The 18,834-nt window shown below is 47.3% G+C and overlaps 1 protein-coding gene across 1 annotated transcript; it reads left to right on the plus strand.

Annotated features, from left to right (window-relative positions):
• The first annotated feature begins 10,997 nt into the window (after window positions 1–10,997).
• On the plus strand, window positions 10,998–17,561 carry PSMB4 (proteasome 20S subunit beta 4). Its single transcript, XM_048828477.2, has 7 exons — window positions 10,998–11,176; window positions 11,794–12,000; window positions 14,294–14,440; window positions 15,481–15,562; window positions 15,778–15,894; window positions 16,721–16,809; window positions 17,406–17,561. Exons 1-7 carry the CDS (start codon window positions 11,031–11,033, stop codon window positions 17,416–17,418), a joined length of 801 nt encoding a protein of 266 aa, XP_048684434.1. The 5' UTR covers window positions 10,998–11,030; the 3' UTR covers window positions 17,419–17,561.
• The last annotated feature ends 1,273 nt before the right edge of the window (window positions 17,562–18,834 follow it).

The raw sequence follows: 18,834 nt of genomic DNA on the forward strand, positions 1-18,834 counted from the left end.
AAAGCTTGGAAACATGACCTGAGTGTGACTCTAAATGCTCCAAAAACAGAAGGCAACTTGTAAAAAAAAAAACTATTTTAAAAAAATCTCCTGATTTGTAAGCAAATGTTGTGATTTTTGTTTTGTTTTTATAGCCTGATTCATGATTTGTAAAATTCTCCCACCAAAGGGCTGAGGCTCCCACCCCGCCCTATTTAAGGTAAGAAATAATGCCGTTGATCTCAAGATCTCAAAGTGCTTTGCACACATTCATTTACAGTATTGCTAATTCAGTAATGATAATCCCTAGCTTTTATATAGCGCTTTTGGTCAGTAGATCTCAAAGCGTTTTAGTCAGCGCTTATACAAAAGGTGAGTCATTTACCCTCACACTAAGTTAGAAGAAGGAAACAGGTGCAGAGAGATAAAATGACTTGCCCTAGGTCTTGCTGTGAGTCCACGGATAGAATCCAGGTTTCCTGACTTCAATTTTTCTAATCTGACTTCTAAACCAAATACTTTGTAGACTGGTAAATAATGTGCCTTTGCCACTTAAAACACACAAACTCTTTGTAAGCTGTCAGTCAAAAAATTATGTCAAGCAATAGTGCATATCCCCTGTGGGATCTCTAAGTTTCCTAATTATGCAAAAGGTGTGTCTATCAAAAGAGGGTAAAGTCAAGTATCACGGAGACAGGGGTTAGTCATGTTGCTGGAGGTGCTACTACCATGATGTGCATGTTGTAAGAACAATATAGAATAGATCAGTTCCTGATATAAAGGATTAAGAGTAGCTCTGTAACGTTCATCAGGAGGAAAAATTACCCCCGACAAGTCACAGTGATTGAAAACTTCAGCCTAATGCAAACTGAAACAAACCCTGAGGGTAGGGCTAGGAGTGCCCCCAGTTCCCAGATAAGATGCGTGCTCAGCACCCTCACAGCATCGGGCCTAAGAGTACTTTGCCTATCTTGTGAATTCCTTCTAAGTGAGGTTTCTTGAGTATTACTGATGGGGGAGTGAGGCTCAGAGAAGTGAAGTGACTTGCTTAAGATCAATCAGACAGTTTGAGGCCCCCATCCTCTCTAACTACAAGACCAAACTCCTCCTCTGAGTTGGAGATAAAAGCAGGAGTCTTCTGCTTAACTTCTAGCCTGCATAATGGATGTGGCACAAAGTTTACAAATTATAGAACGAGACTGTTATATAATGGACTTCTTTTATCCTTCTCAGACTGTGGGCACTGAGTCCACTATTGCATCAGCAGATCCTGCTAGACAGTTTGATTTAAAACAAAAAAAATCTAAATTGTGTTTACTAAGGCCGGGTATGTCTACACTTAAAACACTAACGTGGCACAGCTGCAGCTGTGCTTGTGTACCGCTTCAGTGTAGACCCTCAATACAGGGATGGGAGGGGTTTCCCCAAGCCCTGTAGTTAATCCACCTCCCTGAGAGGCAGTAGCTAAATCGATGGAAGAATTCTTCTGTCGGCCTAGCGCTGTCTATACCAGGGGCTGTGTTCTACAAAAGCGTATAGCAATCAATTCACTCTCGGGAACAGGCTGCTAAAGCATTGTGTTGTACAATTTTGGGGCCCAAGATCCGAACATGGATGCAACAGGGAAGCAACTCCCAAGCAGACGTGTTACTGCCCCTCATTGTCAAAGTGGTTCCTCAAAGCCTCTCTGATGTTAATAGCAGCCCTCTAGGCACGTCTGACAACCCTAGCATCTGGCTGTTCAAACTGTGCAGCCAAGCACTCTGCCTCAGTGCTCCACACATGAGCAAACATTTCACCCTTAGATGCACACAGATTATGCTAAGTGCAGCGCACGGCTATGACCATGGAAATATTATCCTCAATAAGGTCTAAACTGCAATTTCCAGTGAGCTTTCAAACGGCCAAAGGCACATTCAACTACCATGCGGCACCTGCTCAGCCTGTTAAAACGCTCCTTGCTGCTGTCCAGGTGCCCTGTGTAAGGTTTCATGAGCCAGGGCTGTAAGGGGTAAGCCAGGTCTCCCAGGATTACTATGGGCATTTCCACATCCCCCACTGTGAACTCGTGGTCTGGAAAGAAAGTCCCCACCTGCAGCTTTCTGTATAGGCCACTGTTCTGAAGATGCGTGCGTCATGCACTGTTCCAGACCAGCCTGCATTGATGTCCGTGAAACGCCCCTGGTGATCCACAAGCACCTGCAACACCCTGGAGAAGTATCCCTTCCTATTGATGTATTCAGAGGCAAGGTAATCTGGTGCTAAAATTGGGATGTGTGTGCCATCAATCGCCCCACCAGTTAGAGAAACCCATCTGTGCAAAGCTATCCGCTTTGTCATGCACATTTCCCAGAGTCACAGTCCTATGCAGCAGGATGCGCTTTATTGCCCTGCACCCTTGGAGTGATACAGCCCCCATCAGTGGACTTTCCTACTCCAAACCGATTTGCAACTGACTGGTAGCAGTTTGGATTTGCCAGCTTCCACACAGCGATTGGAACATGCTTCTCTACCGGAAGGGCAGCTCTCAATTTGGTGTCCTTGAGCCACAGGTCGGGGGACCGCTCAGCACATAGCTCCATGAAGGTTGCGTTACGCATCCTAAAGTTCTGTACCCACTGGTCCTCTTCCCACACCTGCATGACAATGCAATCCCACCAATCAGTGCTTGTTTCCCTAGCCCAAAAGCGACAGTCTACCGTATGCAGCTGCTCTGTGAATCCACAAAGCACTTATACGTTGCTGCTGTCCATATCACACTCGGGTGCCTGCAATTCATCCTCTGCTAACTTAGTGAATAACTCTGCAAGTAGCTGTGCTGCCATGCACGATGTCCTCATGACAGCTAACAGCACATAGGAGAGAAGTGCGGGATCCCTCCTCTCTCACTACAGATGCTGGCATGCATGACAACAGAATGACAGTTGGAAAAACAGCGCGAAAGGAAGCCAGAGACCTTTGGAGGGGTGGGACATAAAGCGGTGCATGACGGTACATTTTTGCACATCCCAGAATGCGCCACGCTCCATTTCCGCATTCCCACAACACCTAGCGACGGATGGTGTTGCCAGGCACTGTGGGATACATACCCACAAGCCATTGCTCTCGCTGTCAACAAAGGTGCCCCAAATGTGGACACGATCTGTCGACAGAGGGAGCAAATGTAGACACACTTTAGCGACTTTGCTTTTGTTGATTTTTCCTTGGCGACATTAGTTTCATCAAAAAAACTTGCAAGTGTAGACAAGCCCCAAGAGAGAGATCTGGAAGCAGAAGGGTGAGTTTTTAATTGAATGTTTGGCTACAGTATCCCATGTAATCTGCAGACAAAAGGTGGATAAACAAATGCAAATAGCTACGGAAGGTGTGTCAGATAGAAAGCATCTGCCACTTTAGATGACTGATGGGCCACACCTGCCCCTAAAAAACACAGGTTCTGGTTCTAAAGGTCGTCTCTCACCAACACAAGTTGGTCCAATAAAAGATATTTGCTCACACACATTGTCTCTCTAATATCCTGGGACTAACATGGCTACAGCTACGCTGCATACAGAAAAGGAGGACTTGTGGCACCTTAGAGACTAACCAATTTATTTGAGCATGAGCTTTCGTGAGCTACAGCTCACTTCATCAGATCATTCAGGCAAACAGTAGGTAGTACTGTGTTGTATTACCATGCACAGCCTGCATAATTAAATTAACTCTTTGCTGGTTTGCTGCAGATTTTCTTTGTAAAGATTTTTTAAACTATGGTGTTTAAAAAAATCAAAAGCAAGATTCGAAATCCCACGTGGGGGGGAATCGATCGTGCTAACAAAGTGATTGGTGCCTACAAAGGAGTTATTGCTTTATGGGAATCCCAGTTAGGCCTGGGCAACACTAGAAAATTAAATCAGCTTACCTACCTTGCTCAGGGGTGTTAAAAATCCACACCATGAGCGGCACAGTTAAACTGACCTAAATCCCATTGTAGACAGTGTTCCTAGCTACCATGTGCCAGAGAGGTGGATTACCTCTGCCAACAAACTCCTCCTGTAGATGTAGGTATTGTCTATGTCAGGGGGTCTCAAACTGGGGGTCGGGACCCCTCAGGGGGTCGTGAGGTTATTACCTGGGGGGTCATAGAATATCAGGGTTGGAAGGGACCTCAGGAGGTCATCTAGTCCAACCCCCTGCTCAAAGCAGGACCGATCCCTGACTAAATCATCCCAGCCAGGGCTTTGTCAAGCCTGACCTTAAAAACTTCTAGGGAAGGAGATTCCATCACCTCCCTAGGTAATGCATTCCAGTGTTTCACCACCCTCATAGTGAAAAAGTTTTTCCTAATATCCAACCTAAATCTCCCCCACTGCAACTTGAGACCATTACTCCTTGTTCTGTCATCTGCTGCCACTGAGAACAGTCTAGAGCCATCCTCTTTGGAACCCCCTTTCAGGTAGTTGAAAGCAGCTATCAAATCCCCCCTCATTCTTCTCTTCTGAAGACTAAACATCCCCAGTTCCCTCAGCCTCTCCTCATAAGTCATGTGTTCCAGTCCCCTAATCATTTTTGTTGCCATCCGCTGGACTCTTTCCAACTTTTCCACATCCTTCTTGTACTGTGGGGCCCAAAACTGGACACAGTACTCCAGATGAGGCCTCACCAACGTCAAATAGAGGGGAACGATCACGTCCCTCGATCTGCTGGCAATGCCCCTACTTATACATCCCAAAATGCCGTTGGCCTTCTTGGCAACAAGGGCGCACTGTTGACTCATATCCAACTTCTCGTCCACTGTAACCCCTAGGTCCTTTTCTGCAGAACTGCTGCCAAGCCATTCGGTCCCTAGTCTGTAGCGGTACATTGGATTCTTCCATCCTAAGTGCAGGACTCTGCACTTGTCCTTGTTGAACCTCATCAGATTTCTTTTGGCCCAATCCTCCAATTTGTCTAGGTCCCTCTGTATCCTATCCCTACCCTCCAGCGTATCTACCACTCCTCCCAGTTTAGTATCATCTGGGAACTTGCTGAGGGTGCAATCCACACCATCCTCCAGATCATTTATGAAGATATTGAACAAAACCGGCCCCAGGACTGACCCCTGGGGCACTCCACTTGATACCAGCTGCCAACTAGACAGGGAGCCATTGGTCACTACCCGTTGAGCCCGACAATCTAGCCAGCTTTCTATCCACCTTATCATCCATTCATCCAGCCCATACATCTTTAACTTACTGCCAAGAATACTGTGGGAGACCGGGTCAAAAGCTTTGCTAAAGTCAAGGAATAACACATCCACTGCTTTCCCGTCGTCCACAGAGCCATTTATCTCGTCATAGAAGGCAATTAGATTAGTCAGGCATGACTTGCCGTTGGTGAATCCATGCTGACTGTTCCTGATCACTTTCCTCTCCTCTAAGTGCTTCAGAATGGATTCCTTGAGGACCTGCTCCATGATTTTTCCAGGGACTGAGGTGAGGCTGACTGGCCTGTTGTTCCCAGGATCCTCCTTCTTCCCTTTTTTAAAGATGGGCACTACATTAGCCTTTTTCCAGTTGTCCGGGACTTCCCCCGATCGCCATGAGTTTTCAAAGATAATGGCCAATGGCTCTGCAATCACATCCGCCAACTCCTTTAGCACTCTCGGATGCAGCGCATCCGGCCCCATGGATTTGTGCTCATCCAGCTTTTCTAAATAGTCCTGAACCACTTCTTTCTCCACAGAGGGCTGGTCATGAGCTGTCAGCCTCCATCCCAAACCCCACTTTGTCTCCAGCATTTATAATGGTGTTAAATATATATTAAAAAAATATTAAAAAGTGTTTTTAATTTATTATGGGGGTCACACTCAGAGGCTTGCTATGTGAAAGGGGTCACCAGTACAAAAGTTTGAGAACCACTGGTCTACATGAAGTGCTATCACGGCACAACTGTGCCATTGTAACTGTTCAATGGTAGACAAGCCCTTCGTGAAAGTACCTGTTTAAGTGACTTTCACTCCCCAGGGGATTTTTGGACTTTCATCTGGACCCTTGCCATGGCTCAAAGACTGCTGATGATAAACTGAGTCAATATTTTGCTGTTATCGCCACGTGGTCTATGAACCTTTTGAAATATTTCTTTAGTAATACAGTGCTCAATTTCTTTTATGAGCCCAAGCAAATGTGTGCAGGGATTTTGACATGAATTTGAATTGATAAAAAAATTAACTGTTCCACTCATGTAAAATGTAGGTCCTTTGCTATCATGGTAACATGGCAATATCATACAGAAGTACCATATTTACCACCACATCCATTCACCCCAAGAAAAAAAAAACCAAACAATAGTCTCCAAAAGAGCTTTTATTTTGCTACTCAATCAATTACAAAGAGTTTTACCATTTGTTACTATTTTGGGAAGAAAAAACATTGTAAATAATCCATAGATTTTGCAAGTACCATAATGCAGCACATGATGGCCTCTTGGAAATCCAATGAGGGGGCAAGTAAAGAACTCAGATCTACTACTCCTGAAACATAGCCCTAGCCACTTGAGCTAGAATAATAATACCTAGCTCTTATAATCAGTAGATCTCTGTAAAGGAGTAGACTCACCCCTGCTGCGCCTCCTGTCATCAGGAATTAGCTCATCCAGCCACCGGAGCACTATCTGTAGGCCGGTGATCCGCCACAGCTCTGCTCCCCCATGTCCCTCACAGACCCCAGTGCCCCTTTCTCTGGGGTTCTGCCCCCTGGCAGTACCCCCAGACTCTGCCTCTAGGTCTCCCCTTCCTGAGGGACCCCCCCAACCCACTATCCACACCTTGCCTCAGTCTGCACTACTGCCAGTCATCAGCAAGCCTCTGCTCCCTGAGGCAGACTGCAGTGTAAAGGCCACTCATCATAGGCAAGGGGGTTCGGACCTGTTGCTTTCCTCTGCCTCCCAGTACCTCTATGGGCCTTGGACCAGGCCTTACAGCCTGGGGAGTTGCCAGCCTGGAGCGCCCCCGCTCATCCTACTCCTTCCCCAGCACTGTACCACCCTCAGTACCCAGGCAGGCCCTGTTATCTCCCAGCCTGAAGAGAAACTCCTTGGGTCTCTGGCTCACAGCCTTTTTATACAGGCCAGCTGGGGCCTGATTGGGGCGTGGCCCAGCTGCGGCTGCTTCCCCAGTCAGCAATCCCCAGCCACAGCCCTCTCCAAGGCTGCTTTTAACCCCTTCTATTTTAGGAGCAGGATAGCCACCCTGCTACAATCTCAAACTGCTTTACAAACAAGTAGCAGTATCCTCATTTTGCATATGGAGAAACTGAGGCACAGGGAGGGGAAGTGCCACTTCAGTTTGCCATAGGTCACCCAGAAGGCTAGTGGCAGAGCCAGGTATTAGAACCCAGGTCTCCTGAATCCCTGTCCATTGCTCTATCCACTATTCATGGTATGCAGTATAGGAGTTATGACACACAGTTGAGCAGTTCTGATTCCTTCCAGTAGAGGGCACATTAGCTGATTCATTGAAATATACTGACTAACAGATATGTCACCTTTCATCCCTCTGGGATTTCTCACAGCTACTTTATTGTATTCTGCCAATTTACAGTAGAAATTCTGGAAGATTCTTAACTATGGAAGATACTAGGGGATTTCTACTGCCATAGATTCAGTCTATATTTAAACTGTTCCTGCGGTACAGCTGCAGCACTTCAGTGTAGACATGACAGCGACAGGAGGGATTCTTCTGTTGGTGTAGGTAATCCACCTCCCCAAGAGGTGGTAGCTAGGTCAGTGGAAGAATTCTTCCATCAAGCTAGTGCCGTCTACACCAGGAGGTTAGGCTGGCATAGGTATATCTCTCCACATTTCTGAGAGATGTAGCTATGATCACAGGTGCCGACTTTCCAATGTGCCGGGGGTGCTTATGTCGCTCTGCCCAGGCCCCACCCTCACTCTGTCCCTTCCCCAAGGCCCCACCCCTTCTCCACCTCTTCCTGCCCCCACCCCTTCTCCCAAGCCCCTGCCCCCACCCCACCTCTTCCTTCACCGCCTCTTTCCGCCCCATTCCGCCTCCCGAGCGTGCGGCACCCTCGCTCCTTCCCCCTCCAGAGCCTCCTGCCCACTGTGAAACAGCTGATCACGGCGGGCAGGAGGTGCGGGGATAGAGGGGGAAGTGCTGATCAGTGGGGCCTGCCAGCAGGCAAGAGGCGCTGGGGGAAAAAGGGGAGCTGATAGGAGGGTTGCCAGTGGGTGCTCAGCACCCATCACTTTTCCCCCGTGGGTGCTCCAGCCCCGGAGCACCCACGGAGTCTGTGCCTATGGCTATGATGATGTAAGTTCCCACAGTAGACCAGCTGTAAGTAACACAATGGATGCCTGAAATAGGTTTGTTGGGAATCCCCAATATTATAGGTTCTACCAAAGGAGAAGGAAGAGAATCACTTCTTTCTAGTGCACCCTGGTGGCACTGCCAGAGACAAAATGGACATACATTTCCATCTGACTCCCTTGACAAGTAAAGGGCTGAGAGGGCAAAGGGATGGAAGGTGGGAGATTAAAGACCTTGGATGAAGCTCATTTTGCGTTCATGCGGCTCAGCCATACAAAATAATATTAATAACCTTTGATGGAACCTATTCCTGCGATTCCCACTAACACACAATATAAGTAACAGTAATGGTTACTTTGAATCTTTACAAATATTAATTTAGTTTCACAGCCACAGCCCAGCCTGGAAGGTAGCTGAGAATTATCTACATGTTACAAATGAGGAAACTGAGACAGAGGGAGATCTATTGCCCTAGCACTGCATATCCTCAACCTGCATTGACCTGGTAACACTCAGGCCATATCTATGCGGCCATTTATGTCAGCAAAACTTATGTCGCTCAGGGGTGTTAAAAAACGCCCCCCTGAGCGGCATACATTTCCCCGGCATAAGTTGTAATGTGCACAGCTCTATTTCGGTGGGAAAACTTCTCCCGCCCACACAGCTCGTGGAAGTGGTTTTATTATGCTGGGGGGAGAGCGTTCTCCTGTTGGCATAGAGCGGCTACATGAGCCATTTTCCAGAGGCACCGCTGCATCAGTCCAGCTGTGCCACTGTAAGCTCTCTAGTGTAGACATGGCCTAAGACTAGTCAATAGGGATGTTGACCCAGGTGTTTAGGCATCTGGGAGTAAGGATCTGAGGGGTCCTACAACTCCCACTCTTTAACCCTCAGCACGGATTCCTGCTAAAGTCAGTGGAAGTGGGATTGGGCCCAGAGTGGGTACATGGAACATCTGTGGCAGAACCCAGGTCTCAAGACGTCTATGCTTGATCCACAAATCTGCCCTTCCTCCTGACAGCTCCTTCCTAGAACACACATCACAGTGCGTAGTTTGCCTTGCATTTCTTTCATCCACCATTGTGTTTGCTGTGGGAACTCATAATGAACAGAAATGATGTGTAACTTGGCTCTAAAATGTCTTTCAAAGAAGCTGGCTCTTATTATCAGCCCGGGAAATTATTTTCACTGAGTGATTCAGGCAGACATGTGGTTCATGAAACACACTGTCTCCAAAATTGTTTGCTGGCTGGGTAATCAGCAGCTCGTTAGCTTTAATCAGATCACTCCGCTGTCACTTCCTTTTCTGTGTGTGTAGATGGCAGAACAAAGCATCGCAGTGAGGAGTGAATGGGGCACAAGGGAAGGGGGATGTCATTCTACATTGCTGGCTTTTTGTAAATTGCAGTGACTAACCCTTAATTGGATGCTGAGCAGTTTAAACAAGAGATCCCAAAAGGGGAGGCGGAAAGACAGCTGGGTTGTATTTGCATTGTCAAAAGTCAAACGAAGGGGGTGGTGCTGTGTGCTGGGGCTCAGATTAATTGGGACTAAGGCCTTGAACGCATATGGGATTTCAGTCATCATGGCCATTCAACAGTGTAATTTTCCCAGTGCAAATTTCTAGTATACATAAGTGCAAAACCAATACAGGGGCCCCAATGCAGCTTATTCATGCTAACAAACTGGGTAAATTGCACCAGTGCAAATAGCAGCTATACCTGCCTACATTAAATTTAGACTGATGCAACTATAGCAAAAAGAAAAGGAGGACTTGTGGCACCTTAGAGACTAACAAATTTAGTTGAGCATAAGCTTTCGTGAGCTAGTCTCTAAGGTGCCACAAGTACTCCTTTTCTTTTTGGGGATACAGACTAACACGCCTTCTACTCTGAAACCTGCACCTATAATAGTGGCTGCAACTGGGACAAACCCCAACATACAGGAGGGCTAAGTGTTGGGGAATTGCATTCATGCCAAGGTTTGGATTTAGCTCTCAATTCATTTGTCTGGTCTAAGTTTTTTAATAGAATTAGATTGGCCAGGGTATTGCACTGAGATGTTGTGACATGATGGATGGCACTGGGTTTTCACTCCATGCTGTGACACCAGTATGCACTCATTTGCAGAAAACGTCATGATATTCTGACTGGTAGAGGCACGCCTTGCGATGCATCATGTTGGGATTCTGCTGGGAATGTTTTGTTCTGCAACACACAAAAAGAGCAACCCTGAATGTGCGGTAAGGTGTCATCCTTAGGTCAGTCATAACTACAATGGCTAATTATCCAAATAACACAGTTACATGATTATTATATTTACATATGGCTCATATTCAAATATAGGGGATAGCTTTGGGCAGGGAAGTTCTGGTATCCCAACTACCCTCAAGCCCCACAGCCAGTCCAGGGTAGTGCAATATTCCTGCTGAAATGACTAGTAGTGGAATAGTGAATAGCATTTTCCATCAGTAGGTTTCAGAGTTAACACACCGTGGCGCTGAACGAGAGCAGGTCACAGCTCCAAGAGTCGCTGTTTCAAGGCGGTTATTGCTATCAGGGCCTCGCTCAAGGTGGTTGCACCCATAGGCCCTCGGAGGAGGAGCTGGGAGCCAGTCCCCACCCACGCCGCACCCAAGATGGCGCCCAATGGGACTCGCCTGTTTTCTGTAGGGGCCACGCTCAAGATGGCGGCGTACGGCGCGCGGGAGCGGATAGTGGCTGCTGCGCCTGCGCGTTGCACAGACTCAGTCCGCGCCGGAGTGACTAAGATGGAAGCCGGGGGGATGCGGCTGCCGCTGCCGTTCTGGGCCGGGGGCCCGGCCCCGGGGGAGCTGTACAGCCTGCCCTGCCCCAGCGCGGCCGGCCCGGGCCTGGAGCTCCTGGCCGGGGCCGGGGGCCCCCTCACGCGGACCCAGTGAGTGACCGGGAGCCGCTTTCGGTTCGGTTCGGGCCGCGGCCTCATGCGGGGCGGGGGGAGCGGAGCCGCGGCGAAGCGGGGCTGAGAGAGGTGGGGAGGAGGGGGCCTGGCTGGGGGGAGGGGAGGACAAGGGCCTGGGGGGAGACAGGGGAGGGCCTGGGGAAGGGGACGGCGGCTGGGCTAACCCCACCCACGTGGCCCTGTGGGGAAGGGAGAGATTTGGGGGAGATGGCTGAAAGCCTGGCAGACCCGGGTGAATTGCTTTCTTTTGCTAAGGAGGGGACAACGTTGGGGTCTTCTGGGAAAGGGGTGAACAGGGTTGCCCCCCCCCGCCCCCAGGATCCCTGGAGGCTGGTGTTTCCACAGCCCCTATTGTACGTGCCTGTGCTGCCCTGCCATCGTGCTCTGTGACCCATTGATCCCCATGTAATCAGCAGCCCCTGGCCCAACCCCCATTGGGGAGGGGAAGGTGTGGCTGTAGGGTTCATTTGGAGCAGAATTACAGTCTGTATCCGCGAGTCAGGCTCGGGAGAGGAGTAAGGGCCGTTAGAAGAGTAATGCTGCTGTTGGCTGTCCAGCGCGGGGAGTGCTGATGGTTTTGTTTGTCCCCCCAGGAATCCCATGGTGACAGGCACCTCGGTGCTGGGAGTGAAGTTTGACGGTGGTGTGATCATCGCTGCAGACATGCTGGGCTCCTATGGCTCTCTGGCCCGGTTTCGTAACATTTCCAGGATCATGAAAGTGAATGATAACACTGTGCTGGGCGCATCTGGGGACTACGCTGATTTCCAGTACCTCAAGCAGGTTATTGACCAGATGGTGTAAGTATTTCTCCTCTGCTGACCCATGGAAACAGGCCTTCCCTCTCTGCATTAGAGGGAGCCCAATTTCCCAGGCAGAGCAAGCTTGCACTGTTCTGCCTATGCTGTGGATACCTAGACTTGGCTCCACTGGACTTTACTGTAGTAAATAACAGAATGATCAGATACATAGATGAACACAATATGTTGGGGAAGATTTAATCAACACACCTTTTGTAAAGGGAAATCATGCCTCGCCAATCCATTAGCATTCTTGCACCCCCATATTCCCACCCCCACCTCTCGCACCACATGGGAGCTCCTGCACCCCTCCCCCATTCCCACCTGCACCCCTCGCACCAAATGGGAGTTGCCCAGGTAAGCACTCCACACCCAAACCTCCTGCCCCAACCCTGAGCCCCCTCCCTCATTCTAGCTCCTGGCCAGACCCTACACCCCAACCCCTAGCCTGCTCCTTCACCCCCAGCCCTGTGCTCAGTGCACTCCCACCCTCAGATCAGCGCAGAGAGAGAGGAAGAGAAGGTAGGTACCCACTCTATGTGGGCAGGGCTGGGATCCCAGACTGGCAGCGGACTGAGCGGGGCTGGCAGCCAGGACCCTGGCTGGCAGGAGCCGGTGGACGGAATCCCAGACTGGGAGTGGGCTGAGCCGCTCAGCCCACTGCTGGTCTGGGGTTCTGGCTGCCGGCCCCTTCTCAGCCGGGGTCCCGGCCGCAGGCCCAGCTCAGCCTGCGACTGGCCTACGTGAACGGAACCCCAGGCCGGCAGCGGGCTGAGTGGGCCGGTGGCGCAAGATCAGCATTTTAATTTAATTTTAAATGAAGCGTCTTAAACATTTTGAAAACTTTGTTTACTTTACATACGACAGTAGTTTAGTTATATAATATATAGACTTAGAGAGAGACCTTCTAAAAAGCGTTAAAATGTATTACTGGCACATGAAACCTTAATGTGAATAAATGAAGACTCGGCGTACCACTTCTGAAAGGTTGCCGACCCCTAGGATAGATAAGACAGAAAATATCATAATTCCAATATATAAATCGTGGTACGCCCACATCTTGAATACTGTGTGCAGTTCTGGTTGCTCCATCTCAAAAAAGATATGAGATTTGGAAAAAGTACAGAGAAGGGCAACAAAAATAATTAGGAGCAGGGAACTGCTTCCTTAGGAGGAGAGATTAAAAAGACTGGGGCTGTTCACCATGGGAAAGAGATGACTGAGGGGGAATATGCTAGAGTTCTGTCAAATCATAAATGGTGTGAAGAAAATGAATAGGGAAGTGTTATTTACCCCTTCACATAAAACAAGAACTAGGGGTCTTCCAATGAAAATAATAGGCTGTAGGCTTAAAAGCAAAAGGAAGAACTTCTTCACACAACGCACAGTAAACTTGCGGATCTTGTCAGGGATTGTTGTGAAGACTAAAAGTACAACTAGAATCAAAGCAGAATTAGATAAGTTCCTGGAGGATAGGTCCATTGATGGCTATTAACCAAGATGGTCAGGGATGCAACCCTATGCTCTGGGTGTACCTAAAAGTTTTGATAGCCAGAAGCTGGGATGGTCGATGGGTCACTCAATAACTGCCCTGTTCTGTTCATGCCATCTGAAGCATCTGGCACTGACCCCTGTTGCAAGACAGGATACTGGGCTAGATGGAGCATTGGTCTGACCCAGTATGCCCATTCTTATGCTCTCTAGGGTTTGCCAGTCTAGCATCTTTCATTAACACTAAAACAAAATATTTTAAATGAAAGTAACACAAATACCCCAAATTAGTGTTTACAAAATGAATTAGCTCCAGAGATGCTAAAACCCGGTGTGTCATTTTAAGTGTGAGCTCTTTGTCCATCTGTCCCTAAGAGTGCAAACTTGTCTCCATCCCATAAGGTCCCACCACTACCACTCCTACTTAGCTGGCTTTGAGCATGCAGACTAGCTGGAGGTTAATACAGGGCTATTGATTCTTGATCTGCAGTCTCCTTCACCCCAAGAAGGAAATTGCAAATTCTGTACTACAAATCACTCCTCACAGGCCCTTTGTTGGAGATTCACTGGACCTATCAACAGGTCTCTCCAGTTACCCTTCATTTACTTTAGATCTATGGCTGATGAGCTGTAAGAATGCAGAGATGTGTTTTTGCTTTAACAGCCTGTGAGGATTTAGTATATAGGGCATATTGTCTTATTGCTAGCCTGGCTGGCAGGGGTGGGGGCTGTGGTTAAATCTAAATAATGTCATATGGTTGGTAGGTTTTTCTAAGTTGTCTAAAACTCTTCTCTAAACTAGAATTGATGAGGAGCTGTTGGGAGATGGTCACAGTTACAGTCCAAAGGCCATTCATTCCTGGCTGACCCGAGCCATGTACAGCCGGAGATCCAAGATGAATCCACTCTGGAATACTGTTGTTATTGGAGGCTTTTACAATGGGGAGAGGTGAGTCCTGCACAAACCATTTGAGATGTGTAGCGTTACTTCTCTGCTACATGCCCACTTCAGGGACTTGATCCACTCACCGCACGATAGAAATTGGTGTCAGTTATAGTCCCTGGTAGAATAAAGCTCAGGGCTTGATTTAAGCAAGGACAAACAGTAAATCTGAAAGATCTAAAAATGTTTGTAAAGCATAGGAAAGGGCTTTCAATGTGGTCTTAGCTGATCAAACTTTTGTTACTAGCTAATCTGAGGTCTTGGGGCATTAATTTTCTGCCTCTTTCAGGTCAGACTATATCTTGTATCATGGTGCATAGATCTGTTTTTCCTTTCCATTGCAGATTTTCAGTACTGGGGCACATGACTGCCTATATAATGTGCATATGCAGTTGTTGCAACTGACTGTGTAATTGCTTCCCCTGTGTGTGTGTGCAGGTGAGGCCTGCCTTTTGATACACAGCTGCATGCTCCTGCCATTGTGGCCCTTGGTGTCCCATAGATCAAATGCACTTCCCCTCCTTGGGCACTCATTTTACAGCCTTCTCCTTGCTTCTTGTCAGGGACAGCCTGTCTAGGAGAGAGAGCTCCCATTCCATACTTACTGATGGCTTTTTTTCTAAACCACTTCACAGAGGAGCTGACCCTCAGTCTAGCAGCACACATCCCGCTCTAATGCAGTCTGCTACAGAGGGCAATACTAGAGGGTATTTTAAAAAGAGTAAGCCGTGTACCTGAAGGCTAGAAAATACCCTGATCCCAAGCTGTTCTTTTGAGTAGTAGACTGGAAGTTTGTTTGATGCTTGCCCTCGAAAGAACTATCTGTTAAAACAGGAGCCCCTGAACTTTCCTTCCTTTGGTTGCCTGTGTGCCTAGAGTATCAGCTGGACTTCACCTTTTTCTTGGCTAGCCTGAGGGGTGTTTGCTTTGTCAACTTGTGCTGGAGTTTCCTTTGTAAGCTGGTTACACCACCAGGAATTGTCCCAGATGCTGATGTTTCTTCTGTGCACCCAGGAATGATTCTGTGTTCATCATTCTGTGTTCAGTTTTCTAGGGTACGTTGACATGTTGGGTGTTGCCTATGAAGACCCTACACTCGCTACTGGCTATGGAGCTTACCTAGCTCAGGTAAGTGCTGGTAGAACATAGACTGGGAACTGTAGAGAGAAGCAGCACAGGTTAGTGGCAAGAGCAGGGACGTGTGAGTCAGAGGCTTGAGTTCTCTGCTAATGACGTGCTGTGACTAGTGCATGCTGCTCTCTTGCTTTAACTGCAAATTCAGCCTCGTGGAACTGAGTTGTTATGGAAGATGCTTTATTTATTTATTTATTTTTTAAATGCAGCCATTAATGAGAGAAGTCTTAGAGAAGAAACCCGTCCTGACGAAGGACGAGGCCCGGGACCTGATTGAGCGCTGCATGAAAATCCTGTACTACAGAGATGCCAGATCATTTAACAGAGTAAGTATCCTACCTTGGTGTTTCCTGGTCATCCTTCAGGAACTACAGTACCTGTTGTGCTGGCTCAACTGACATGCAGAGTGTAGCCTCTAAGTTTGTGTGATTCATCTTCAGTCATGATACTCTGCTGTCTTATAGCAACTTCCTTCCCCTGACTTCAGAGTGGTTTAGAGCTGCTAAGCCTCACAGCATCTTTGTGAGGTAGTGAAATGGGGAGTATATTTGTTTGAGATGTGACTTGCCCACGTCACGGGTTGTTAGCAAAGGTGGGAAGAGAGCTCAGTCCTTGTTCCCTGCTCTGATCTTGGAAATCCAGCTTTTCAAGACTTGCAGTGGATCCTCCATCCCTAGCAACAGCAAAATGCAGTTTGCCAACTACCAGACAGAACTGGCAAAGAAACTCTGTCTCAAGTTTCTGTAAGGATATTTAAGTAGGCAAAATACACCAAATTAGCTGATGTTTCTCTGAACATTTGGGATCTGGGAATTGACGTTGCTGCTTAGAGTGGGTAGCTCCTGCTAACTGACTTCAGATAAGGAGTGTCAGGGCTCAGACTTTTGGTTATAATCCAGTCCTTCAGTTAGCTGTGCATGACCTCTGCTTCTGCTGGGCGAAAGGTAAAGCACTAGGTGAAGGTAATTGAATGTGACACTAACTGAGTAGTTATACTAAAGCAAATTTCTTCAGTGAAAGGTGAACTTCAGATATTCATTTTTTGGTCGCAAACTATCATTTACCCAATGTCAAAGCACTTGCAATCTCAGATTTCATTTGCATTAGTTAGGGCTTACTGGAAATTCTAATTGTTGATCTCCTCCTCCTTAGTACGAACTTGCCATAGTGACCGAGAAAGGAGTTGAAGTGGAAGGACCTCTGTCCGTAGAAACCAACTGGGACATAGCACATCTGATCCGGTAACTTGCCAAAAGTTGTACACGTCACTCAAACTGACAAATGTATTGTAACTGAAGGCCATCTTCTGCCCTCAAGCTTCTAACTGCCATGGGAGTTGAGCTTCCTTCTGGCCCCTTTTTGGGGGGTAGGGGGGGTTTGTAGATTGCCTTTTTTTTTTTTTAAAAGTTGTGTTGCTCTGCTATTGGAACAATATTTCTGCTTGGTGTCATAGCTTGGAAGAAACTGGGGGCATGAATGCATAGTTCTGGCGAAAAGGGGGAAAGCATTTATTCTAGAAAACTCTTTTCTGCACCAAGGGACAGCTTCTAAGGTATTTGAGGTTGGCTAAATCTTGGACCTGGTTGCTTTGTTTCGGTGGCCAGGGTATGAAGCCATTACTAGACAAAGGTTCCTAGGGAAGAGATCTGCTGCTGACTTACCTGTTCACCAGTTTTCCACTTGTCTTGGGCAACTGCCTTTTATCAAGCACTGTGTGTAACACCTAAAACACCCAAATCTGTCTTTCACGCTTATTGATGTTGACTCTAGTTTGTGTGTGCTTCTTGTGTAACTGACTTGTCTTCAAACAACCTGACCTTTTAAAATCTCTTTACAGTGGCTTTGAATGAAATCTGAAGAATTGCTTGAGCCTGGTGCATCCATATAGTCTTTCATATGCACGGTGTAAATCATTTATTTCTACCAGAGCTTAGTGCTCTGAGCAACCCTGAGTTATACAAGTTTTGTAAATGAAATAAACATGTTGAAACAAGTTTACGTATTTTAAGCTTGAAAACGTACTCTGCGTGGGACATCTAAAACTGGTGGTGTACTAGAAGAAAATCTCTCTTTTATCTTTACTGAACAAGCAAAGGGTCAGAGTATTTGAGGTTCACAGGGAGTCAGATGTTCCTCTGAGAAATTAACTACTTTTAATGGTTGGTGCAGATTTATATGAGCCTCTTCTGGAAGAGGCCAGGATTTAATGGAGCATCCGCTTTGTGCTGGTAAACTTACCTTTCACAATTGCCAGGGGCCTGGCCATGACTTCAGCATCATTGATAGAAGGCTGTACCTGTTCTATCCTATAAGCATAGCACATTTATAAGACATTCCCTTAGTCACAGCTGCAGCGTAGGTGCTATATAGACCCTCTAATGCAGAAACAGATGAGGGATGGACAACAGTGGGGTCTCCTACTCTACACACACCTTACTGGCCTTTAAGTCTAGCAGTTGGACATCTTGTCTTGCACTCGTCCTGCTTCTGTCAGTACAAGCCCCATACTACTCCCTCTGTGCTTAGAAAGCACTTTTATCTAGTGATCCAGCTGTACATACAGATTAACTTAAAATAGTACAAACACTTCTGGAAATAGGTCATGGAATGTACCCAGCTCCCAGAGAGACTGTACAGGGATGTTACCTAAAACGTCTTAAATTGTGGGCATGTTTACCATGCTCACATCAGGGAACACTGTAAGCAGGAAACTATATTCTGCGTCCATTTAAGTTCCTTGTAGAGGGCATTGCACTAATCCAAGGACAGAAATCTTTCCAAGCCATCACATTTGGAATATCCAGGAGCAGTGGAAGACTGGAGTTGCAAACTTGAATCGAGGTAGGCAGACCTGCTGCTGCCCTTTCAGTGACTGACAGTGTGGTTCAGGGTGGGTGACCGAAGTTTGCTTTATAGGGTCCTGTACTGGCTGAGCAGGATGCTTTTAATTGTAGAGGGTCTGTGCTTAGATGGAGACATGCTGAAGGCAAAGGCTTCAGGTTGTTGTAATGCATGTGAAAATACTACTTACCTGCCAAGTTCATCTGCCCTTGCAACAGGAACCCCCTTCATTTCAGATAGATGAGTTAACAGTTGCCTCATCTGTTTTGCTCTGGAGCTGCTGATCTCCAGTGTTTCCTGCTTATTTACTATGGAACTAGGTTTGATGATATCCTATTCCAGTATCTGGCAATTCAGTTACATGATTTAACACCATGAGGTGATACAGAGCAAAACCTCACTGTTACATTACTTATTCCCAAGCC

Source organism: Caretta caretta, chromosome 24 (assembly GCF_965140235.1).
Source record: "Caretta caretta isolate rCarCar2 chromosome 24, rCarCar1.hap1, whole genome shotgun sequence".
Lineage (NCBI taxonomy): Eukaryota > Metazoa > Chordata > Testudines > Cheloniidae > Caretta > Caretta caretta.